The sequence below is a fragment of the Castanea sativa genome, chromosome 5 (assembly GCF_040712315.1).
Source record: "Castanea sativa cultivar Marrone di Chiusa Pesio chromosome 5, ASM4071231v1".
NCBI classification, from domain to species: domain Eukaryota; kingdom Viridiplantae; phylum Streptophyta; class Magnoliopsida; order Fagales; family Fagaceae; genus Castanea; species Castanea sativa.
In genome coordinates, this window is record NC_134017.1 from 67,270,181 (window position 1) to 67,296,596 (window position 26,416).

Genomic DNA, 26,416 nt, shown 5'->3' on the forward strand with positions numbered 1-26,416 from the left:
AATAAGAAGGTTCAAAATTAAAGGAAATAGTAACGGATACATCTAAAATCCATAAAGAAACTTTCTATTTTTTACAGAATCAAATCTATAAAAGGTATTTCTCAAAAAAAAAAAAAAAAAAAATCTATAAAAGGTTTTTCATCTATCCGTCACGCACCCTTGCCGCGCGTGACACAAAGAAACCTTCATGTCATCCTTTCAAACGCAGACAACCGCACAGAAAATAGCCGTTGATGCACGTTGCCGACATCGGAGGACACTCGTATTCTCCGTGTTTTCCAGATCATTAAAATATTAACAAAAAAATATTTTATCCCATCAAGACCGATTTGACTACAAAATGAAACTCACACAGTCACACTCACGCACACACACACACACACACACTCTCCTCTTTTATATAGCTGTTACCAACTACCACTACTAAAACCCAAACCTCTCAACTTCTCTTTCTCTCTCTCTCACACAACTTTCATTTCTTTAATCAGAGTTCAAATCCAAAACTTTCCCTAGAAATCATCTAATCTCTCTCACTCATTCCCTATATTCCACACCAAATCCAATTTCTTGGATTCACTTTTCTTTTCTTTTCTTCCATCTTTTACCTTTGGAAAAAGAATTCCACGGAAAAAAAATAATTAATTTAGTAAAATTGCGTGTGGCGTAGTATTTCCTTTGAACGAGTGCAGGAATGTTCTTTCTTTTATTCAAGTTTTGCTAGCAAATCCATCCAAACGCTCCTTAATTCGGTTTTTCAGATCAATCTTCGGCTCAAATCCAAGGTAAAACAGAGTTTTTATTAGCGCTACTTAAGATGAGAAAGAAGAACAGTGTTACTGTTACTAAGTATGAAATTCTTAAGTTTTAATTTTTTTTTTATAATATTTATTGAAAACTAGTTTTGATTGAATAATATGTGTGTGTGTGTGTAATATAGTGTGTGAGTTAATAGAATCTGTTTAGTAACTTTTAAGTTTGATTAGTTTTGGTGCTTATTGGATTAATTAGTGTTAGTCAGATATGGAAACTCTAGAAAATTTTAGGATGTGTTTGGTGAATCAGAAAATTTAGATTTTATTTATCATGAATTTAAAGGTGGAAATGGTGCCATGTCATATCAAATCTCAGTCCATCTATAAGGATTGATTTCTGATTATAAATGATGTGATGCAGTGTATAAATTTTTTTAGATTCGCGGAAAATATTATTATTGTGCCTTTGGATTTGGTTTTTTTGGCTGTTTGGTGAAAGTAGATGAAAGTACAATTGTACCTGAAAAAAAAAAGCGTAAGGTTTTAAAAAGCTGTATATGTGAAATGGTTTCCTCTCCATTTCAGAAACAAATGGAAAGGATTCTACTGTGTGTTTGGATGCAAGGTTATGAGAAAATTGAAAATGTCCCCGGAACCTGTGGTTTTGGATTTGTTTTACTATATTGTGTGGTCATGGGATTGGGGTGCCACTTCTTCGGGTTTTGATTATATAATTTTTCGGTACTGACTTTGATTTTGTGAAATGGTTGCGTTGATAGTGACGGTGTGTGCTAGGTTATATGTAAAACAAAATGGGGCAATTCAATATGAAGCCTGAATGCAAACTATTCTATTTAAATTGGACATAACACTTGGGTTTGGGCTTTCATTTATTAGAGGTTGATATTACTCGTCATTTATACATTCTTACTCAGGGAAATTTTCATATCCAGATATATATAAATGGCTACACTTGGAGATATGGGAGTTTCGGCGGCTATCAACATTCTCAGTGCATTCATTTTCCTCTTGGTATTCGCCTTTTTAAGGCTTCAACCTTTCAATGATAGAGTGTACTTCCCAAAGTGGTACCTTAGGAATTTAAGAACAGATCCAACAACATCCGGAACATTTGTAAGCAAGTTTGTGAATCTGGACTTTAGGACATATATAAGGTTTTTGAATTGGATGCCAGAAGCACTGAAAATGCCGGAACCTGCACTCATTGAGCATGCAGGATTGGATTCAGCTGTTTACTTGCGGATTTACTTGGTTGGGTATGTAGTAATCAAAGTCAAAATTTCTCATGTCTGTATATTTGTGAAAATGTAAATATATTAGATTGTACTGATTTCTCTATTATTTATTCATGCAGACTTAAGATCTTTGTTCCTATAGCCTTCCTTGCATGGTCTATCTTGGTGCCAGTTAACTGGACAAATAGCACCTTAGAGGATGCAACCAAGTTCTCCAATGTAACTGCTAGCAACATCGATAAGCTCTCTATTTCGAATATCCCAACTGGATCACAAAGGTTTGAAACCGTCTTTCCTTCACAATTTCGTTTGCCATGTCATTTCTTGACATGATTAAACCATTCAGAACTTCGCTTATCTTTTGTAATTGTTCTATGGTTCCTTTTTTCAACCCTAATTTTTGGGTCCACACACAGCATAGCTTATTTACCAAGTTATATAAAGGGTTTTGATGTATTGGCTTATTTTTCTTTCAATTGTTCTCCTATAGCATCCATGCTATTGGGGTTATCCAGAAATCTGTTATTAGAATTTCATTCCTGAAGGATTGTTCATACTTTGATTCATCTTTATAACCTGAATGTAATATTTATGCCACATCCTGGATCACAGGTTTTGGAGTCATATATTGATGGCATATGCCTTTACCTTTTGGACATGCTATGTGTTGATGAAGGAGTATGAGACAGTTGCCTTAATGCGGTTGCAGTTTCTTGCATCAGAAAAACGCCGCCCAGATCAATTCACTGTGAGATCATATCTCTGTCTCGTAAATTAGTTCAGATTATCTTTAATTTTTAATTATGAGAAATATGATGAACTATGAACTATTTCTTTGCAGTATTTGACTTTGATTTAAATAAGAGAAGATGCTTGATTTATACAAAGAAGCTCACTAGTGACTCTTCTCTTTCTTAATATTAAAACCACTTAAAGTACCAAACATCAAAATAACTTGTTTGCGGCTTTTTTTTTCCCTGGAGTACTAAAAATAGATGCTTGAGATATTCTTTAAGGCTAACGTGTTGTAACAATTTTTTTGATGAACTTTATTGATTATTTCTAATGTTATGTTATGTTATGGTAACGGGACAATTTTTCTATGTCGCAGCCTGATATAAACTTGTCTCAAATTTTCAATTGTTTACAGGTCCTTGTCAGAAATGTTCCACCTGACCCTGATGAATCTACAAGTGAGCTTGTGGAGCATTTTTTCCTAGTCAACCATCCGGATCACTATCTTACTCATCAGGTTGGTTCTTGCTAAACAGAATGAAAAATAATAATAATAATAATAATAATAATAATAAAGAAAACTGATGATATCTTGGACTCTGATTTGTGTTAAGGAGCCATGAACTGCTGGCATGCTTTAAATTCATTTGTTTGAGTAGCTGGTGTGAGACTGTGAACTGTTGCTAGTGAGTTTACTGTTTTAGGGATCTGTGGTTCCTAGGAAAATAAGTTATGCAATCATCTTTGTTTATTAGCATGCACTTAAGTTATCTTATTGTGATTATGTCTTCTCTGACTTACTATGTATTGACTGTGATATGCAGGTGGTATATGATGCAAACAAGCTTGACAAACTGGTCAAGAAGAAGAAAAAATTGCAGAACTGGCTTGTTTACTACCAAAATAAGTATATTAGAAAAAGTTCTCAGAGGCCCTTCATGAAGGTACTTCAATGCAATCTGATAGGTCTCTAGTAGCTTGTTCCATATCAGTGTTCAAATTTACCACTTTCTTTAACCCAATTGTACCTGTGTTCTCTCTTCCAGACTGGTTTTCTTGGGCTACGGGGAAAAAAAGTGGATGCAATTGATCATCATGTGTCTGAAGTTGAGAAACTGTCAAAAGAAGTAAGTGCAACTCCTTGATTTTCTTGATTAATGGAATTTATTTTTCCGTAATATTGTGAATATTGATTTGTGTCAGTTTGCCATGAGCATCATAGGAGCATGTGCTTTATGCCATCATCTTTTAAGTAAGGTTGAAATTCTTTGTCATGATTATTTGAAATTTAAAAAAGTAGGCATTTTGCTTCAACCTAGACCACATCCAGAATGTTTAAACCATAGGCTGGTCAAATTGCTGTCCCACTGATCTCATAAACAACATGATTTCACTGTCAAAGCCTTAGCCAAGCTGTTCAGTGTTCTGTTAGATATGCTTGTTGGCGATACTTTATTAATGTGATCTTAGTATTATAAAAAAACCCATGAATATAAATTTAGCTCTATATCCCTATGTACTAGGGCTTTGCCCTCTTATCTTTTTCATTAAAAATTTAATTTAATTTTAAAAAAAATATTTCTCCACCGGAGCTAGAAGTTCTTTCCCTAAATATATATCTAGTTGAGGTTTTCAACAACTATGCATATGATATTTCATATGGGAGGGAAAAATTCCTGTTACACATTTACAGCATCCCAGGAGCCTTTTTTGTTTGTCTGACCTTAATTATTTCAAAATGCTCATGTTAACTGGAAATTTTGACTGGACGTTTCTGGTCACTGCCTGTTTCATTCATGCGTCCATTTAGATTTAAGTGAAAAGTTATTGCATTTTATTATGTGGCTTTTTTTTTTTTTTTGTCTGCAAGTACACATTAAGGTCCAATATAATTGAAATGGATCAATTCTCCTTCAGATAGCTGTAGAGAGGGAAAGAATTACAAACAGTCCAAAATCTATCATGCCTGCAGCATTTGTTTCTTTCAAAACTCGTTGGGGAGCTGCTGTTTGTGCGCAAACTCAACAATCCAAAGACCCAACTATTTGGTTAACGGAGTGGGCTCCAGAGCCACGTGATGTATATTGGCCAAACCTGGCTATTCCATATGTTTCCCTCACAGTTAGAAGGCTGATTGTAGCTGTTGCATTTTTCTTCTTGACCTTCTTTTTCATGATCCCCATTGCATTTGTACAATCTCTTGCAACTATCGAGGGCATTGAGAAAGCTGCCCCATTCTTGAAAAGTGTTATTGAAATGTGAGCATGCTTTCATCCTTGGGCCTCTTGTGTTAATAATTAGTCTGCAATAACTTCAAATTACTCATAATGTTATGATTTGCAATGCAGGAGTTTCATTAAATCAGTCATCCAAGGTTTCCTACCTGGGATTGCATTGAAGTTATTCCTTATCTTTCTGCCAGCTATATTGATGATCATGTCTAAATTTGAAGGATTTAATTCTCTATCATCTCTAGAAAGGAGATCGGCCACTAGATATTATATTTTCAACTTTGTAAATGTATTCCTCGGGAGCATAATTGCTGGAAGTGCATTTGAACAGCTAGATTCATTTATTCATCAATCAGCAAACCAGTATGTTATTCTCAAATGTGTGCCATTCCCTTAATTGCTCAGTGTCTCTTTTTCTTGGCAATGCAAATATAATTGTATGTGGGTGCATGTGTATGCTAGTGCTTTGTATATTGTATATGCATGCTTGAGTATTTGAGTATTAAATGATATGTTAACTTGTAACTTTCTAGGAATATTTTGTGGCTCTATGAAGTCTGTAGATATCTATCAAAATTGATCCCTTCTGCACAAAATAGGCATTCTACATGTAAGACTGTAAGCTTTTAAATAAAAAATCTGTAGAACCATAGAGGCTGAAAGTGATATCTGATAAATAGTGACTAGCAGAATCATATAATAGAGTCCCAGTTGGCATTTAATGGTGAATGCTGTATTAAATGGTAGAGAATAGTGTCATTAGGGATGGATTAGGATATCCCATAGCCACATGATGAGTATCTTGGTGCCTCTACTTATAAAGAAAAACATGATGAGTATCTTGGTGGGTATTATTTTGCTTCTTTTAGTCAACGAGGACAAGACTTTCCACAGTTTTTGTTTCTCTTCGGCAATTTGTAATGTATATTGCATGTTCAGTTTTTTATTTTTTTATTTTTTATACAAATGTTAAAATTTTGGAAATGTTTAACTATATAATTACATAATCTTCAACCATCTATCAAGTATTGACCATTGATTATCTATCAAACTTACATAATTTAGGTTAAATAGACTAATTTTGATTATCTAATTTTTGTGCAATTTAAGTTTTTATCTTAGAATTAGATTTTATAAAATTAGTATATTTGTTTTCATTTTGGCAGGATTCCTAAAACAATAGGCGTGGCAATTCCAATGAGAGCAACTTTCTTCATAACTTATATTATGGTTGATGGATGGGCTGGTATAGCTGGGGAAATTCTAATGGTGAAACCTCTTATAATGTATCACTTGAAGAATTTCTTTTTGGTGAAGACAGAAAAGGATAGGGAGGAGGCAATGGATCCAGGAAGTCTTGGTTTCAACACAGGAGAACCCCGTATACAATTCTATTTCCTACTGGGCCTTGTGTATGCTACAGTGACACCTATTATACTTCCTTTCATAATCATTTTCTTCAGCCTGGCTTATGTTGTATTCCGTCATCAGGTACAGAGTGGTATCTTTCATTATAAAATTTTATGTATAAAGGACAATATAGGGTATAAATACACATGCTTGTGATTATGGCAGTATCAATCCAATGCATCAAATCGTTGAAGGCTTTTTAAGAAAAATTGCTAGGGAGGTGTACATTCAGTGCTTGCTGCCCATTTGTGTAGAACACTAGTTAAATGTGTAATACTTGTGCCTTTTTAGGTTGAAACAAGTAAAACACAAAACCTTTTTTTTACCCAAAATTTGGGACTAAGGCTTTGTTTATTGTTATTGTTGTAGTAGAAGTTACTCATTTAACTAGCTAAACTTAAACCTATGGGAGAGCAACCAAAGTTTGTATCCAAAGGAAATTTTTCTATAGAAGAGTTTGTCTCTGAGAAAATAAGAAAAATAATAGAAATAAATTGTAATTTTAACCTTGTCTTTTTTTTTTCATATTGTTTTTTTTTCCCTCTTGCCAACAATGAACTAGCTTCACCTAATTTTATGTCTTAACCATAAAAGGCATACATGTGGACTCATCTTCTCAACATCTTTTACGTATAGCACATATGGTGTGTGCTTATAGATAAAAATTATCAGATGACAATATCTGATATATGCATTCCTGGTTATGAGAATTAGGTTTTCTCTTGAAATTCAGTTCTTCCTAGATGTGTTTTTTTTCTTTAATTACTTCCCTTCATGACAAATTTATTTTGTTTGTTAGATCTCAACGGCTTTGCTTATGTGTGTTGAGTGTGGGCATGTTCGTGTGTGTGAGGGTATTCAGTATTTAGCATAGAAATATATAATGTTAGTAAGATACCTTTCTTTCTGCCATATCTTACATCTTACTTTTGAAAATGCAGATCATAAATGTTTATAACCAAGAGTATGAGAGTGCTGCGGCATTTTGGCCTGATGTCCATGGGCGTGTTATAAGTGCGTTGGTCATTTCACAAGTGCTTCTAATGGGATTGATGAGCACAAAAAAAGCTGCCCTGACAACCCCATTTCTCATTGCACTTCCAATTCTAACCATATGGTTCAATAGGTTCTGCAAAGGCCGATATGAAGCAGCATTTGTTATATATCCACTAGAGGTTTGTTGAACTTACAAGTTGCAAAGTCGATGTTGTATTATTATTTAAAATTATTGCATGCATTCTGACAGAAACTCCTTGGCATGCCTGTCTTCATTGTGGTGATTAACATTCTTCTTTCCCCAATATATGATAGTTATGTCTATAATTAAGTCTTATACTTGGATAGATATGGTGAGTGTCATGCTTTGGTCTTTGATATGGAAGATACCTATGTCTGTGTGAATGCATCTGTTAGTGGATGTTTATTTGTATATCATCTTAGTCGTATGTGACTATTACTAATTAAATTTATTTGGTATTGTTTTAGTTAAACATGCAATTTTATATGATTGAGGTGTACTTTGGGTTGAAGCTGAATATGTTTTAAGCTATGGAGCAATAATCTAGTATTAAATTTGTGGAACCTTATAGAGGCAGCCCTCGTTGCTGCTAAATCCGATTCCACTGTGTCTTGAATCTTTACTCTTTTCTCTAAGGAATTATACATCTTCACTCAACGAGGTAATGCTCAAATTCTCTTGGGTAGATTAGATATGTTATGACCTAGATTCTGAAGATCTCTGGTTTTTTTATGTAGCATAGACCATGAGTATGCTTAATCATGAAAAAAAATTCTTATAAACATGGCTTTCATCTGGTGTGAGGCTTTAAATGCATAAAGCTGTCTTGTGGGAGTGAGCATTGAGGCATAAACCCACTTTCTGGAAGCTTTGAGTCTGATATTCAATATGTATTAGTCTGATTAATTCACGTTTCATGTCAAGAGTTTATTGATTAGCACCATGTTCTCTAGGCTTATAACATCACAACCTTAACAAAACATGATTATATCCTGGTTCTAGCTTTAGATGGACTTAGAGATTTAGTGGCTGTTTCTATTAGCCAGGGGAAATATGCTTCAGAACAAAAATTGAACTTTGTATCAGTCTACATTTTTTTATAAGATTTATAAAAATAGAGAAATGGGTATAGAACCTGAGACCTCTACCCCCATTAAGGCTTTGTATCAGTCTACATTATCTAGAATACTAGTGTGGCAATGGGCTTGAGTCTGTTAGTATTTATTGTATTAGTATGACAATGCGATGTGAAATGCAATGACCATATTTCTTGTTCCAAACCCCCCCCCCTCCTTTTTTTATAGTTCTTGAATAATATATAATCTTCATCTATGTTTTATATTGGCCATTATTGTTCCTTGATTCTTTGTACTCATTTCAGGTTTCCTTTAACACTATCTGTTACTTAACCAAAAAAAAAAAAGTGATATTGGTCATTATTGTCAAACAGAAAGCAAATTTTTCAGTTCTATTTATTTCTCCTCACACTTGATTTCAGCTCTCATTTATCTCTCTCTCACATTTAGGGATTTCACATCATTTTAATCATTATTTCATGCTGTGCGTTTAGGAAGCAATGAGGAAAGATACTTTAGAACGGGCAAAGGAACCAAACCTGAACTTGAAAGGCTTTCTTCAAAATGCATATGTACATCCAGTTTTTAAAGCTAGTGAAGACGAAGAAGATGATGAAATTAATGATGACAAATGGGAGAATGAGAGTGTGATTGTGCCCACAAAACGCCAGTCCCGAAGGAATACACCAGCTCCCAGCAAAATTAGTGGTGCATCTTCCCCCCCATCTCTGCCTGAGGCTGTTCAAGAGCTTCCACAGCCCTAAATTAGGCTGGAAACTTGGCATCTTACTGTTCGTTTCACCTTCACAGAACTGTACTAATGGGCAGGCTGGCACCGTAAATTAAAGAACAAGAATAGTGTATACAAACACAGAGAGACAGGAGGTCACGACAACCTTTAAGAACTCCAGCAAGAAAGCAAGTTGTCGTTGCAAGGTGGGCATGAAATGACTAGAGTGCACGCTGGTGAAATGTAGAAATTTTGTGTGTATTATTCCTAAACCGGCCTGTTAATTGTTGGATCCTCTATTTGATAATTCTATTGTGAATCCCTGTATTTTTATAGGCCTAAGTTAAACTTCATGTGGGAATTTTATCACAAAACATTTTTGTGTAAATAGTGTGAATAATCCGAATGAGAGATACAGTTTCATCTTCCAAGCTACATTAACTGTCAATGCTCCTTATCCAACAACTCTTACATGCGTCTTGGACCACCTTTGTATATATATCTATGTCTTATGTTCTGTTATTTTATGGTTAGTTGTATTCATGTATTGAAGTAGCCAAACTTGAGTCATTTTACTTCTAGGTTGACGAAGTTCTTGTCAAAAACACTTGGGCACTATCCAAGCGGTCTCAAAGTCAAAGGACGCGTCCTTATATTATTAGATTGAGCTGAAATTGTAACCCCTTAAAACAACAGCTTTTGAATCATCCCTAAAAGGAAAAGGGAAACCTAACATTTGCACCACAATTTAATTTAAAAAACGAAAAAGACCGGTATAAAATTTCACTCTCAATTCACTAAATAACATTATATACATCTTCATAGAAAGAATTATATACTAAATTCTAAATACAAAACAAGCATCGCTTTTTATTTGTCGCACAACATGAAATGGAAAGATTCATCTACCTGTAGGTATTTCAAATGATAACCATTTTGCGTTTAATGTTTAATATACGGAGGTTGAAGGTATCCTTATCTCTGTATTTTGGGAGTTTGTTTTTATCATGTAAAACTTGTTATCATGTAGAGAGACCCATATATTAACAAAAATCCCTTCGTTTTTTTTTTTTTTTGCCTTTCTAGGTGGCTGAAGATGTGGGATCAATATAACATTATATAACCCACCAGGAATTGAGAAACCAATTAAAGGAATGGCTATTAGCATCAACCAAAATCTTATCATCCAAACAAAAATTTTCATAAAAGAACAAAAGAATCATGTATTAAAATAATAATAAGAATAATTCAATCAAAAGATGAAATGCAAAGAACAATTCCATTAAAAAGGGGCATATAAACAAATACCTATAATCTATTGTGATTAAAGTATGAGATATATGCATATACACATTTTACATTGAGAGCTTACCTTGCACATTGGGTTTTCAATTGTAGCATCATGTGAAAGAGGCCAAATAACTTTCTCAGATGGAGTTGACTTAGATGGAGTTTTTTTTTTTTTTTTTTTTGAGAATGAAACTTTATTAACTTAAGGAAGCCAAAAGAGCTTGTACAAAATGCTGAATGTGTGGTGGAACATCCTCCATCCACACTAAAAGAGTTGATTAGACAATATGACGAAAAGAAATTATTTTTTTGGGTCATTACAATGTATTATCATTTTTTAGTTTAATCAATTTAAATGTGTATGTTATAAATGTTGGGCTATGTGAAGCCTAGTTGTTTTTAATTTGGATTATGACCCGTTCTGTATAAAAGTATTATGGTTTTTAATGGAAGATTTTATGAGGCTTAGTCTATGAAGTGAAAACATGAAGGGAAATTTTTTGGCCCATTTTTAGCCCATTGCAAATCCTTTATATATGATATAAAATACAGTTGTTTCAGATTAGGATTTTGTGTGTTGTGGTGAGAGAGAAAAACTTTACTACCGCATCTTATATTTTTTCTTGAAAATAGTGAAATTACTGCAATTCTATGAACCTAAACAAATTGCTGAATCACATAAATATGATCATGTGTAATTATTTTCTTTGACACATTTTTTTCTCTATTTTTGCATCTCACATAATTGGAAATTTCATAAATATTCCCTATAATAAACACAGGCTACTTTGATTTATTTAATTAGCTTGCATAAGTGATGAATAAATTAGTCTATATTCAAAATTTATAATTAATATATATACCCTTTATATATGTATTAGTTAGGGTGGCACGTGCAAGGTATGTGCTATCTCTTAAGTGAGAAAATTAAGATAAAATTTCTATTTAAAACTATATACATATATAAAAAATGTATGTCATACAAAGTTAATCTCATTTGTATAAGAATTTTGATAGTTAATCACACATAAAGTTATAGTAGCTATTTAACATATGAATGTTTATTTTACTATAATAGTTTCTTAGTACTGATTTGCTAAAAGTAATATTCACTCATTAAAAACTTCTAAGAATGATAACAAATATCATCATCTTCCAATAATAAGCAATTGATTTTTGCTAAGACATTGTCACATATTTAAATTTTTGTCATGAATGATGTCATATGCTACAATTGAAACTCTTCATCAAATACCTTCAACCATACATAATGAAAAATTTGTCATTCATACTTTCTTTTTTATCATTCTACATGAGTCTAGGTGCAATGTTTAGCTTACTTATTTTTTAATGAACACACATTTTAGGGCAAAAAAAAAAAGATAAAAAAAGGTATGTGTCATCGAATTTTCCATTAGATAAATTATAAATTTCGAAGGATTAAACCTAGAAAATCAATGTTCTCTAGGTAATAAATAAAATGACTTATATCACAATTTCAATTCCTCAGTGTGTTATCATGTAGCGTAGAAACTTTCCCCAACTGACCCCAAAAGAATAGTTAGATGCATTTAAGCGTTGAGCTAAGTGCTCTACAACTTACTTGCTCTTTATCACCATATCATCAATGTACACCTCCACGTTCCTCCCAATTTGTGACTCAAATATCCGTGTTACCATTTTTCGATATGTGGATTTGCATTCTTAAGGCCAAAGGGCATCACACGATAATGGTAATTTTCAGTGGGAGTGCGAAAAGCAGTTTTTTCCTGATCAAATAATGCTAAAAGAATCTAATGATATTCTTGGAAGGCATCCAAGAAACTCATCTGAGGACGTCCAACTGTGGCATCCACTAGTTGATCAATCTGAGGAACGGGGAAGGGGTCCTTCAGACAAACTTTATTCAAATCCGTGAAGTTCACACACACACGCCACTTCCCGTTCTTCTTCTTTACCACCAAGGTATTAGCCAACCAGTCAGGGTAAAAGATTTATTTGATTGCCCCTGCTTGCTTAAGTTTATACACTTCTACCCTTATTGCCTCAGTAAGCTTTTTTGATAAACGCCGAAGAGGTTGCTTTCGTGGAATCGCCTCTGGACTCACGTTCAACAGATAACATATAAACTTAGGATCTATCTCGTATGTCATAAATACTCCAAGCAAAAACATCAATATTATCTTCCAAAAATTTCACCAACACTGCCTTTTCCAAGGACGACAATTGAGACCTCACTTGAAAGTATTTTTCTTCATCCTGTCCAATCACAACCCTTTCAAGTTCCTCAGACAACACTCCATGTGACTCGGTCACAAGTCCCACTTTGGGACCTTCTAGTTGCTATTAGATTCGCTCCTCTTCCACCACAACAAGATCCACATGATGTTGTGTAATGGCTGCCACCAGATATTGCCTAACCATTGCTTGGCTACCAACTAGTTCCTCTACTCTTCCTCGTGTAGGATACTTGACTTTCAGATGCAGAGTTGAGGACACTGTACCCATAGCATAAAGCCATGGTTTGGCCAAAATAGCTATGTAAGGGGAATAGGCCATAACTACAATGAAACTAACCTGCACCTTCTCGTCTCTAGCAAGCACAGGTAACCTTATCATCCCACAAGGGACTACCATCCTCCCATCAAAGCCCACCAACAACGAGTCATATTTTTCTAGGTCCTCAGGCCTTAGGTTTAACCCTTTATATAGGTCAGGGTATATGATCTTCGCTCCACTTCCCTAGTCTACCAGTACCTTTTTTACATCATACCCACCAATCCTTATGGTAACTACTAAGGCATCATCATGCGGTTGGAATGTTCCCACCTTGTCCTCCTCTGAAAAACCCAAAGTGGGGGTGGCACCATCTTGGCCTTTTTGAGAGCCTGACTCCTATCATTAGAATCGGGGTCCACAACCACATACATGACCCCTAAATAGGTCCCAACATCGCCCCTAGGCTTAGCAAAAATCACATTAATTGTGCCTAAAGCTGGTCGAGAGCTACACCCCTTTAATACTTGGCTCTTGAATGCCCGATCTAACCTGTTGGCTGGTGCAAGAACTGACTTAGTTTTCCAACCTTCACCAGTAGACCCAGGTAATCTCACAAAATCTTGCAATCATTTGTTGTGTGCCTATTTTCCTGATAATAATGGCAGTAAAGGCTCTAGTTCCTTCTAGACGGATCCCCACCCATCCTATTGGGACACTTAAAGTATAGTTCATTTTTTTATCTTCTCCAATATCTGATAGACTAGCTCTTTAAACAATGAGTTAACCACCTGAGCCCCCGTTGATGATGTCTGATTGGGGAAGTCCCTTGTAGGACGGTTATTATGATATCTTGATCCTTTTTCTCTGGGAACACTTTAGCTTTACCCTTTCCCTGGGTCTAATCTTCCTCCACTCATTTATACTTATCATTGTGATCCATAAGCTAGCGCATACTGAGGGCAAGCTTCATGGTTAGTGACTTCCTCAACTCATACTATGTCGGGAGCCTTACCTTGAAAGCTGACACGTCCTCGAAATCTCCATCTATTTCATTGTGTCATTCCCCCTGTTATGGTGAGATGACCCTTGCTCGCACTTGTACTTTACCTTTTTTCGGTTTATCTTGATGTGAAGATGCTGAGAAGGATTCACTAGGTGGGGTTCTAGACCTCGGGCGGTATGAGCAATCTCTACTCCCTTCTGATCCATCGCTTGATGAGGGTGATGTATTCCTCCTACCACGCTCCCTACGTCGCAGTTTCTTGCGCAGGTGACCTATCTCACGCTGCAACTTTCGCATCCCATAATCGTGTGAAACTTGGCTCCCTGACCTTGAATGACCCTTCTCAGTGTGCTCCGTATGGTATGATTCTACCACAACACTTGGTGTATGGTGCCTATCTCTTCTCTGTTCCAGATTAACAAACGGATTCTCCCTCTATGAAGCAACAGATTCTTCACTATTCTGCTCTGGGTTAGCCATGAATTATCAAAATAAAGCCACAACAAAACTTTGTTCCCACAAACGACACCAATTGTAAGAGCATGAAATCTTGGTTGCCCAAGCCCACTTAGAATAGTGAGATTGATGTTTCCAAACCCGGCCCAAATCAATAGATATTTGTAAAGAGAATGGGGTGAACAAGTTTGGGCTTCACCCGAGGACACAAATAGAGAAGGAGGAATCAGAAGTCTAAGATTTAAATGGATAAATGGATCTTGACAAGCTTACTCGAGGACAATGTTCTTGGTTGTTACATACACTATTCACTCACTTTCTCTCAATTACTGTTCTAGCTTTGATACTTTTTCCTTGATTCTTTCTGGATCCATTTTATCTGAGAGTCTATTTCCTTTATATACTTCACGGCTTCTTGCATCCTAGCCCTCCATCTTTAATCCTCATAAATCTCCTTAGGACACTTGTCCCATTAGACTTCTGGTGAAGGTGGTGGAGGGAGCTACTGATCTATGGATCTACTATTCAGGTCATTTTCTCATTAATGTTGTTGATAAAGTTGTTGTCAGCCATTTAATGCAGAGGAACATGTGAGACTTTACAAGAAACCTCCAACAAATATTTTGTTTAACCCTTAATGCACCCACTTTCACCTCCTATACTTCCCAAGGACGCTTTGTCACTTCATATTCTCTCCTCGGGCTATAGATGCTTCTTTGTGAGGAACAACTGAAAGCTACAATGGTGCTTTCAATCTTTAGTCCTCGAGTCCCCACAGATGTCATATGCTACAATTGAAATTCTTAATCAAATACCTTTAACCATACATAATGAAAATTTTGTCATTCATACTTTCTTCTTTATCATTCTACATGATTCTAGGTGCAATGTTTAGCTTACTCACTTTTTAATGAACACCCATTTTAGGCAAAAAAAGAAAAAAAGAAAAAAAAAAAAGAGATAACAAAAGGCATGTGTCATCGAATTTTTCATTAGATAAATCATAAGTTTCAAAGGATTAAACCTAGAAAATCAATGTTCTTTAGGTAATAAATAAAATGACTTATATCACAATTTCAACTTTCTAAGTATTATTACTATCTAAAACTCGAAATATGTGAAAAAAAAAATTTTGGATGTTAAAATTTGGTTTGAGTATTTTAGACACTACACAATGGAATATTTTAAAAATCATAAGTTTTCATTAAGGTTTATTTGAGAGAATAACAATATGACATATTTGTTATTTTCCAAAATGTTAATGGAAAAATTTCTTGCTTTTAAAGTTTAAAGAGGAATTATGAACTACTCCAAATATAAAGGATGAAAAGTGTTTTTTATCCTAAGATTTTGATTTTGATTTTTTATTTTTTTGTGTGTGTGTGTGTAAAACTGTGTTCAAAATTCTGCGTAAAAATAAAAATACAAAAATTCAACTCAAGAAAAATGGATGCGAAATAGTGAATTTTGGCTTAGCAAAGTTGACTAAACCAAAAAGAATTTCTAGAAAAACAATAGCATGGTACAACATTTTCATAATAACAATAATACATTTATAATTTTGTTATATTTTATTTTGAATTGTAAAGAATTGACACTTTAGCAGTTGTGAATATAATATGACGACAACAAGATGTCTTAACATTTTCACAAAAGAAATCTTATATCTACAATATTTTTACAACAAATCATAAGTAGTAAGTTGTTGCAAGTTGTTATTGATTGGCAAAAAAATAATTTCATTGGCAAGTTTGAATTAGAACCAATAACAATTTACCATCTACGATTTGTTATGAAAGTGTTGCGAGAAATGTTATGGATGTAGTATTTCTTTTTTCACAATACTTTTATTTTTAGTTATGGTTGGTTCCAATATGATATTTTATTTTAACTTATAAGGAATTAACACATGAACAATTGTAAAAATATTGTGATAATTTCTTATTTTAACATATTATTATTTTATACATAAAGGGTTGAGTCAATTGACTAGTTAATATTACCAAAAAAATAAAGAAGGCCAGTGAACACTAAATAATGCCAATTGAACAAACCAAAAAAGCATTATAGCTACTGTAGATTTGCGCATTCGCATTTTATATATACAAATATATATAGTTTTTTTTATGAATTTTATTAAGTGTTATGTATCTTAGAAAAATAAAAAATTGATTCATGTTTTGACAATTATGTCGGTAAAAGAGAAGTGATTTTTTTTTAAAGATAATAAAAATGAATTTATAGTAACTAAATAACTTTTTTCTTTTGAAAATTTAGTAATAATTATATATAAGAGGACATTTTTTTTTTTGAGAAACACGTGCGCGCGCGCGCACACACACATATATATATATATATATATATAGGAGGACATTTGATTTTACCATGATGATAATTTAAAGATATGATATTTAATTTTATGTCAAAGTGGCTATTGATGCCTTGATATGGTAATAATAATCTATTAACATCAAAAGTACCTCAAAAAAAAAAAATGTCAAAGTCAATTTTTCTTTAAATTTTTTTTCCTTTTTAACATTTTTATGTCATCAGCTGCGTTTAGTTTGATGAGAACAAAACGCATGGGGATTCTAAAAACAAACACTGTAGATAACCTTTCTTTTTTAAGGAACTGTAGATAGCTATTAAGTGGAAAACCAGGGGCGCTCACAAAACAAAATACACTAATGCTTTATTATTATTTATTTATTGCAAAGGTCACACGCATTTTAAGGAAAATTCTCAATAATATAACTCTTATACTACCATATTTGCACCTCAAAATCCTACCATTATTTTTTGAATAAATGTAATCACACACATGACACAACTTGTTACAAATCTTGATTCTCAAAAACACTTGTTACAAATCTTTTTTAACAATTTGTTAAATGGGCAGATCTTGAAAGATAAAAGATTTAAAAAAAAAACCCATTACCGTATTATCAAATTTATGTAAAAGTGATTTTTCTTTTTGTGTATATGTCAACGAATCATTAAATAGTTTCTCAAAAAAAAAAAAAAAACTAATCATTAAATCACTTTTAATGGTTTTTTTTATTTTTTTATTTATGGCAAAAGTCACACACCCATTTTAAGGTAGATTCTTACCATATTTGCACCTAAAAATTTAATTATATCATTATTTTATGATACATGCTATTTTTCTAACTAACAAGACTAATTTACATTGCTCATTTAGGCAAAAGTCTCTTGTATGCACTGGGCACATATGACTTTTGCCTCAGTGATAAATAAGCCCCACAATTCAAATCATTTAGGCAGTAATGGAATTATTATACAATTACTAAATAAATCAAGAATTCAAAATTATCCCCACTAAAGTTTGAACTTTTTGAAGGGAATTCTTCCTTAATTGTTTTAGTATATTTTAGTAGTACTTTAAAATTCAACCCCATGGTCCACAACCCATAGCTTTCTGCCTTGCAAAATTTAGCTGTTTTTGCAGAAGCACTGTGTGTCTGTGACCACTGACTCCAATCCAAAACTGCAAATTCCATTTCCATGTGCTATTTAGTTCACAGTTTTTTTTTTTTATTAATTTTATTTTTGATTTGAAGAAGCTATTTCCGAGGTGGACGAGGACATATAGTAATAAAGTCTGGGCAATTTGTCATCATCAGCATGGCAATCAGATCAGAAGGAAAGCAAGTGGGGTCCATTATATCCTCCCTTCATATCAACGCCAACTTTTTATTATTTTTATTTTTTTTGTGGGAGTAAAAAAATGTAAAGTAAAGTAGATGAAAATAAATAATATACTATGATGTTTTTTTTGAGATGTAAAATAAAATTTTTACTTGAATACCGCTCTTGTCTCTTGTATTTTACAAATATTTATAATTGTGAGGTGTTTATCGTATCAATAATGTGTGGTGCTAATACCATAATATTTTAAAAATTATATATAAATTAAATAAACCAAATAAAAATAGAAATACTCTTTAGTTGACAAAAAAATTATATATATGATACATCTTAAATGAATAAGTATTAAGTATTACCAAATAAAAATTTATTTAGAGATTTGGTAGAAATTACTCACCTAATTGATTATAATTTATTATGAAAATATCAAAACAATTTAATTTAGAATCTAACATAGTTTTCCATTAAAAAAAACACACATCTCTTATGTAGTGGTTATCTATATATCAAAAAAAAAAAAAAAACACTCATTTTCTTGAGTTATTCTACCACCACAAAAAATTATATCAATAATAATTTAAGTTAGAAACTAACATAGTTTCCCATTAAAAAAACACACACTTATCTTATGTTAAGATTATTATGCAACCACTTCCTATAAAAAAAATAAAACTCATTTCTTTGAGTTCTTCTAAATCAAAAATAAATTTATAATTTTTGTCACAATTCTCTTACACATTAAATTATAATTGGTTGTTTATTACTTTCACACAGACAACTATTTTTTATCCACAAATTATAATTAGGGACAAGTGGAAATTGTGGCAAAACTTTACATATATTTTTTTTATCCACAACTTATCTTTTTGCATTTCTTTTGCTTCCCCTCCATGTCAAGCTAAGCACACACTTTTCACACTTTATCTTGAAATATTCATTTTTTATTATACTATGTTACCATCTACCAGACTACTAATACTACTCCTGCTAGTAGTATGATACAAGGAAAAAGACTCTTTCCTTTCCAACAAAGGATAAAACTTTCACTAAAAAACTTGAGTAAAAAAACAACTAACACCAAACCAAACCAAACCAAACCAAACCAAAACAGCAAAAAAGTGTCATTTTAACCCAATTCCCAATTTCCAATTCCCAATCTCACATGCACACACACACTCCTATATATACCCACCCTCTCATTTGCAAAAGTTTCAGTCCCTCGCTTTTTCTTTTTACCATTAAAAATCATGGCCCTCAAGTAATTTTAGAACCCTTTTTATTATATTTTACTTTTACACACCCAACCCAAGAAAAACAAAAAAACCCAAACAAACAAAACAACAAAAAGAAAATAGAATCGTTTTCCTCGTTTGATTCGCACCGACCCAAATTTCATGCTTTTATACATTGCTTTCCTTTGCCTCTTCAATAATCAGGTCAGTAATTCAATACCCATTTTTTCTTTTTAGAAAAGAATTTATCTTTACTATTTTTTTTATTTATTGTTTATCAGTAATATTTATGTCTCTGTTTTTTTTGTGTGGAAATTTTGAGAATCTGAATTCTGGGTTTTATTTTGTAGCTGAAATTGTGATGGGTTTCAAGCTCTAATCAAAATTTTTTGATCCAGTGATTTTTTTTTTTCTGAGTTGGGGTCAACCATGATTACTGTGGCTGTGTTCTCTGCTGCGTTGACTTCAAAGAATTCTTGGCAATGGCAATGGCAATGATGTTTGATCGCTGATATCATATTGGGTTTTGCATGTTTGTCATTTTTGCTTGGTGGGTTTTTGATTTCTATGTGGTTGGAATGGTTTTTGGAAAATGTTTTGTGGGATTCTTGTTTTTGTTCTTTTTAAAGAGCATTGTCATAATTTCCATGTGATTCTGTGAATTTTTGTTTCTGAAAGTGATTTTTTATTGATAGTGCGTGAATATGTGTCTTTCTGTAGCTAAAAATTAAAAGATTTATTGACAAAGGTATGAGTTCCTGTTGCATTGAATTTTGTGGGCCGTGAATTAAAAAGTAGTGAAAATCTTAGAGTTCTTGAGTTCATGTTGCATTGAGTTGTGTAGTTCTAGAATGTGGTAATTTTTGTTGCTTGGTTCCATAAGAGTTTGTGAAAATTGTTTCTGAATGTAGAATCTTGATTGTGAGATCTCTTGTGCTGTTAATATTTTTTGGACTGAGAATGAAAAATTTATGGACTGCTTTGAGGTTTGAGTTTTTTAGAATGTGGGAATCGTTGTAGTTTTGTTCCTTATGGTTTCTATTTGATTGAGATTAATTATTGTTAATTGCTTGAAACTGTGATAGAACTGGGAGTTAGATGCCAATAAACTAAGAACCAATTGTTCCTGTTCTTTCTGCAGTGAGCAATGGAGATTTTGTGTACAAAACGGTTGGGCCAATATCCAAACAATTATCAGAGAGTCTCTAATTTTCAAAAGGTTTCCAAGGTTGAGAAGAAGGAAAGGGTTCAAGAAAAACTTGAAAGTGAAAGTAATAGATCAAAATCAGAAAAGGAAGAGGATGGCCATGCTCTGTCATCAGAGATGAGAACAAAACTTTCATCCAAGAAAGTACAGAATATTCATGATGTTGAGTTCTCACGTGATCAAAGCACTCCAAAGAAGCGCCGTAGTGCCTCAAACAAGAAAAGACGTTCTGAAGATGATTGTTTTAGTGACGAGTTTGAAGAAGATGAAGAAACATTGTTTCTTGTTAAGGCGAAATCACGGAAAAGAATTAGGAATTCGGATAGTGTGATGACTGAAAAATATTCAGATGATGCAAGTGAGAAAAATTATGAGTCAAGGAATGGTAATGTGTGTACTGGAAGCAAGGAGAGATGCAGTCCAATAAATGTGAAGGTAGCTTCTTTTTCGCTATGCCTTTTTCATAGTAGACCTATATGTATCTTCATATTCCAATTCCATTGAAGGAATTAGTTCTTTTAATTTTTTTTCTTCATTCATTGCAAAGTATTCATAATTATTGTGGTCAACAGGGTAATGGAGAAGATCGCTTAAAATGCCATCAGTGTATGAAGAAAAAGTTTGTTGTTGTTCCTTGCACTAAGTGTAAGAAGAAAATGTATTGCATCCAGTGTATCAAGCAATGGTATGGTATTTCTTGTACATTCAACTTTTCTTTAGAGATGTTCTTTTTTCCCCCTGTTTTACTTCATCATTCTTGCTCTTTGTGTGTATATAGGTACCCCCACTTAGAAGAAGAAGAAGTTTCGATGCTTTGCCCATTTTGCCGTAGAAACTGCAACTGTAATGTGTGCTTGCACTCAAGTGGGATTATTAAGGTTTGTCTTTGATTTTATTTTATTTTTTTATCTCACTGTTTTAAATTTCTTCAAAATGCTTTCTCTGATTAGATTTTTAATCTTTCTAACCTTCAGACTTCAAAGAGGGACATACCTAGTCATGAAAAGATTCACCATCTCCAGTATTTGATTTGTTCTTTGCTTCCGTATTTGAAACAAATTTGTGAAGAACAAACTAAGGAAATGGAGATTGAGGCTAATATTCAAGGTATGTATAATTAACCTTTGGGTTTGAGTTTTCTGTTTGAATTGTAGGCATTGCTTACGGAAAATATTTGTGGTAGGGAAATCATATTCTGATATTGAAGTACAACAAACCATTTGTTATAATGATGAGCGTATCTTTTGGTAAGAAACTATTCTTTATGAAATTCTATAATTCTATGAGGTGCTAATTGCAATGTTTGTTTTAAATGCTTTCTTTTTTTTTGGCCTTGGAGCAGCGATCATTGTGCAACTTCAATTGTAGACCTTCATCGAAGCTGCCCAACATGTTCTTATGAACTCTGTCTCAGTTGCTGTGAAGAAATTCGAAAGGAAAGTCTTACAAGCCGTGGCAAAATGAAGTTTCAATACATCAACAATGGCTATGATTACATGCATGGTGGAGATCCTCTACCTGAATCATGTCTTTTAAAAACTTCAAAGGAACATGTTAAGTCCTTTATCAAATGGAGTGCCAATGGTGATGGAAGTGTTACTTGTGCTCCAAAGGAAATTGGTGGGTGTGGTGAATGTGTATTGGAGCTCAGGCGTATCCTTCCACTGGGGTGGATTTCAAGTTTAGAAATCAAAGCAGGAAATTTATTGGAGATGTTTAGAGCTCAACCTACAAATTTTAAGCATAAAGGTACTCGAAAGAGTATGAAGATTTTCAGAAGAGCAGCTTCTAGAGTAGATTGTGATGACAATGACTTGTACTGTCCATCTTCAAGGGACAGTCTTCTAGAAGAAGAGCGTTTGCACTTCCAACAGTGCTGGACTAATGGTGAACCAGTTATTGTTCGTGATGTTCTTGAACAGACAGCTGGTTTAAGCTGGGAGCCAATGGTCATCTGGCGTGCGTTATGTGAAAGTGTGGATTTGGATATCAGCTCAAAAATGTCAGAAGTGAAGGCCATTGATTGCCTGGCTGGTTGTGAGGTTTAGTTACCTTTTCCCTTTCTGCACTTCTATATTTCTCAGCCAAAGACTGTCTGTCAGTATCGCTTGTTTGATTTCATTTGTTAAATCATATAATCTTCTTTTCTTTCTCCATGTAGTATTTGTAGGATTTTTTTGGTTTTATAGTTCTTGAGTGTGGAATTTATTCTGTCTTTTGTTTTGTTCTAACATACATCTTTCTCTCTCTCTTTCTCTCTCTCTCTCTCACACACACACACACACACACCCCAATCACACAAGCACCCATTATACCACTTTCTTATGTTTTTAAAATCCATTTTCTTCTGGACTTTTAATTGAAGCATTATTTTCTTTGCTCAAATATATTATTATCCTACTAGGTTATGCCTGCTCAATTTTGTACTTCCATTGTTGATTTTGTTAAAATATGCAGGTGGAGATTAGGACCCGTGAATTTTTTCAAGGCTATATTGAAGGTAGAACATACTATAACTTTTGGCCTGAGATGCTCAAGCTAAAGGACTGGCCCCCCTCTAATAAGTTCGAGGATTTTTTGCCCCGTCATTGTGATGAATTTATCCGTGCATTGCCATTTCAAGAGTACACAGATCCTAGGTCAGGCCTCCTTAACTTAGCTGTCAAGTTGCCTCCTGGTGTGTTGAAACCAGACCTGGGTCCAAAAACATATATTGGTTATGGGCTCGCAGAGGAGCTTGGAAGAGGGGACTCTGTAACTAAGCTTCATTGTGATATGTCAGATGCGGTATGTTATAACAAAATGACTTGTAACACGTGACATTGTGCACCATATGAGGTTATAGATTTTTTCTTAAATGAGGAGAAATTGTTTCTCTTTGTTTCCATTTCAAACTGTCATAGACTTTGGGATATGAAAAGTGCAATTTAGTTATATTTTGGAGTCAAGGAACAGTTTTTGTTGGCTTTTTGCGCATGCACAAATATTTTCAAAACTATCAATATTTTTCCTTGCTAATTTTTTCCTTTTAACAATTTTGAATGTGGCTATTGAAATTAATATTTAGAATTCTTTTTAAAAATATATTGAAACTCTGTTATAAGGCTTGCTTAGCTGTAACGTTTGTAAACAGAGTAACTTAAAATTAAAAAATGCAGTGTATTTGGTGAAGACTGTAATCATTGGTCAATTTTGATTTAAAACTTCCTAACAATGTCCGAACATGTGAATATTGGGCTCTTAGAAACATTATAGATGTGAACAATCATTTTGCAAGTGTCCTTTTTGGCCATGTTGTCAATAATTTTGTTTTTTTTAAGTTAATGGTCCAAATTGTGTTAGTCGATAATTTTTTATACTTTACAATTGCTGCATGTGATAAAATGCAATTTCCTTATAGAAATGGGATGTGGAAAAACTTTCCCATTTTTTTTTTTCTGTACTAAAAAAGCAACATTGTTACATGTTTTTTTGATTAATGCAGGTGAATATTTTGACACATACAGCAGAAGTAGTGTTGAGCGACAAGCAGCGCTCAGCAATTGCAACCTTAAAAGAAAGGCACAGGGCCCAAGATTGGAAGGAACGTCTAGATCGAGAGGAGTTAAGCTGTCCAACTGAAAAACTTGTTCATAGCAATGGTGAGGACATGGAGGTCCTAGAAATTGCAGATATGAGCAAGCATCCATCTGATATTGATGGTAAAATCGAGATGTCAAAAAGTGACATAGAAGGGGCTACTTGTCCTGGTTTCTCCACAGAACAAGAAACAGAAGAAATAGGCAGTGCTTTATGGGACATTTTTCGGAGGGAAGATGTTCCTCAATTAGAGGCATATCTTAGAAAGCATGCAAACGAATTTAGGCACACCTATTGTTCACCTGTTGAACAGGTAACTTATTAGCAAGTTAAGCTTCTGATTAGCCATATCTCATGCGCAGTCTCTGATAGATAATGCTTTTTTAGGTTGTTCACCCAATTCATGACCAATCCTTTTATTTAACTTCGGAGCACAAAAGGAAGCTAAAAGAAGAATTTGGTAAGTATATTATAAAAACGCAATGATGTTTTTGTGATACCCTTGCATGATTATTTACACAAATGCTTCACATTTGTAGGTGTTGAACCGTGGACGTTTGTGCAAAGGCTAGGAGAAGCAGTATTTATACCTGCTGGATGCCCGCACCAAGTTAGGAATCTCAAGGTAATAAATTCGTTACATTATCAGTCTTAATCTTCAGTCGGGTTACATTTCTCTAACCCAATATGTTCTATTGTATGGTGCTAATTATTCTATTCCCACCTGTCACAGTCATGTACAAAAGTTGCTGTTGACTTTGTCTCTCCTGAAAATGTCCACGAGTGCCTCCGATTAACTGAGGAGTTCCGACAACTTCCTATTAACCACAAGGCTAGAGAAGATAAACTTGAGGTAATGGGTCTTTTCCATGATAACATCCCCCCACCCTTTTTTTTTGTTTCCATCACTATTTTAGTGATAGTTCATAGTTGTGTGTGGATTTACATAAAAATTTATTTTCTTTGTTTCATCTTGTATACCTTGGTCTCTAGTCTATGTATTACATTCCTTCATTCTACTCTAATTCTAACCATTTTTCCGGTGTGATCTTTTGGTGGAACAGATCAAGAAAATGATCATCTATGCGGTTGACCAAGCTATTACTGATTTAGAAGCCTTGGTACCAACCCATAATTAAGTATTTTGGAAGCTGCCCTAACTCAGCATTGGAGGAACTAAATAATTAGGTTCTTTTGTAGATATAGTAAATAGGGAGCTGCCCCAACTCAGACTTATCCAATTCCACCAAGCCATAATAAAGTATTTTGGAAGCTGTCCCAACTCAGACTTGGTGGAACTAAATAGAAAATAGGAAGCTAGGTGCAGTTTTTTGCCTGCAAACATTGCATGGTTGGCATGAGATGGAAGTGCCTTTTTGGAGTAGGGGCTTGACCTTCATGGGTGGAGGTACATTGTAATAAGTGGGACAATTACTTGATGAAATTTATTTTGAGGTTTATAGAAAATACTCTCTCTCTCAAATGTTGTTGCAGCCATTGTCAAGTTCCAGGGTAAATTATAAAACTTTCACTAAGAAATGTAATCTATAATAGGGCAATGTTCCATCCGGGTCTATGGGATCTACCCAAATCTTGACATATAATGAAAGTTATTGTGGTAATAGTTAAAAAGTGACCTGATGAATAAGGACAATTTGAAAATTAATAAATTATCTATCGAGAGAAATTGGATTCAAATCTTGTGCTCACTGCTCAATTGTTGTGAGTTTAAAAATAAATAAAGATGCCCTTTGTGAATTAAAATGTGGAAGTCCTCTACCTTCATACTTTGATTCGTGTGAGCAATTTAGATCTATAAATGCTCCTACAATTTAATGTAAAAGTGAGTTTAAACTATCATAGCTTATATATGTAATAAATTTGATGTCTTTTACGTACTAAAAGTAGATTAATTTAGCAACAAAAAAAAACTTGAAATAGATTAAAGGGTGATTGGAGTTATTTGGAGGATAGCTGCGGCTAACTTTTTTGTCATTTTTTTAGCAAGAAAAAAGGGAAGAAATAAACTATCAACATCGTTATCTTTAAGTGAATTTCTATATTTTAAAACATATTTTTCCTTATATTTTTACTTCCATTTTACCTTTCTTTTTCCTCTAAAATCAATGGCTAGAATTCTTTATAATTTATCGGCTCGAATTGTATTTTAGATTGATATCATAGCCTTTAAAAGACTTAAAATAATTTTGGGCCAGCAAAAGTCTTGAAAAGGTAGGCTTGGGCCAGTTAAGGGATTTTTTTTTTTGAGAAAC

General features: G+C 33.7%; 2 protein-coding genes across 4 annotated transcripts; both read left to right on the forward strand.

Annotated features, from left to right (window-relative positions):
• Positions 1-429: 429 nt before the first annotated feature.
• On the forward strand, positions 430-9,643 carry LOC142633903 (hyperosmolality-gated Ca2+ permeable channel 1.2-like). Of its 2 annotated transcripts, none has more exons than XM_075808164.1 (12): positions 430-782; positions 1,706-2,029; positions 2,128-2,286; positions 2,621-2,756; positions 3,159-3,260; positions 3,568-3,687; positions 3,790-3,870; positions 4,661-5,001; positions 5,092-5,337; positions 6,141-6,465; positions 7,326-7,559; positions 8,973-9,643. In XM_075808164.1, exons 2-12 carry the CDS (start codon positions 1,716-1,718, stop codon positions 9,240-9,242), a joined length of 2,328 nt encoding a protein of 775 aa, XP_075664279.1. In that variant the 5' UTR covers positions 430-782; positions 1,706-1,715; the 3' UTR covers positions 9,243-9,643. The 2 variants fall into 2 exon arrangements, with proteins under 2 accessions (XP_075664279.1, XP_075664280.1); XM_075808165.1 differs by having other exon boundaries at positions 646-782; positions 1,688-2,029.
• Positions 9,644-19,338: 9,695 nt separating this feature from the next.
• Positions 19,339-25,626, forward strand: LOC142634484 (lysine-specific demethylase JMJ29-like). Of its 2 annotated transcripts, none has more exons than XM_075808775.1 (13): positions 19,339-19,561; positions 20,499-20,999; positions 21,137-21,249; positions 21,343-21,442; positions 21,539-21,671; positions 21,748-21,811; positions 21,907-22,606; positions 23,022-23,351; positions 24,049-24,456; positions 24,531-24,603; positions 24,683-24,768; positions 24,877-24,996; positions 25,208-25,626. In XM_075808775.1, exons 2-13 carry the CDS (start codon positions 20,505-20,507, stop codon positions 25,280-25,282), a joined length of 2,697 nt encoding a protein of 898 aa, XP_075664890.1. In that variant the 5' UTR covers positions 19,339-19,561; positions 20,499-20,504; the 3' UTR covers positions 25,283-25,626. The 2 variants fall into 2 exon arrangements, with proteins under 2 accessions (XP_075664890.1, XP_075664891.1); XM_075808776.1 differs by lacking the exon at positions 19,339-19,561 and adding an exon at positions 19,770-19,907.
• Positions 25,627-26,416: the final 790 nt, after the last annotated feature.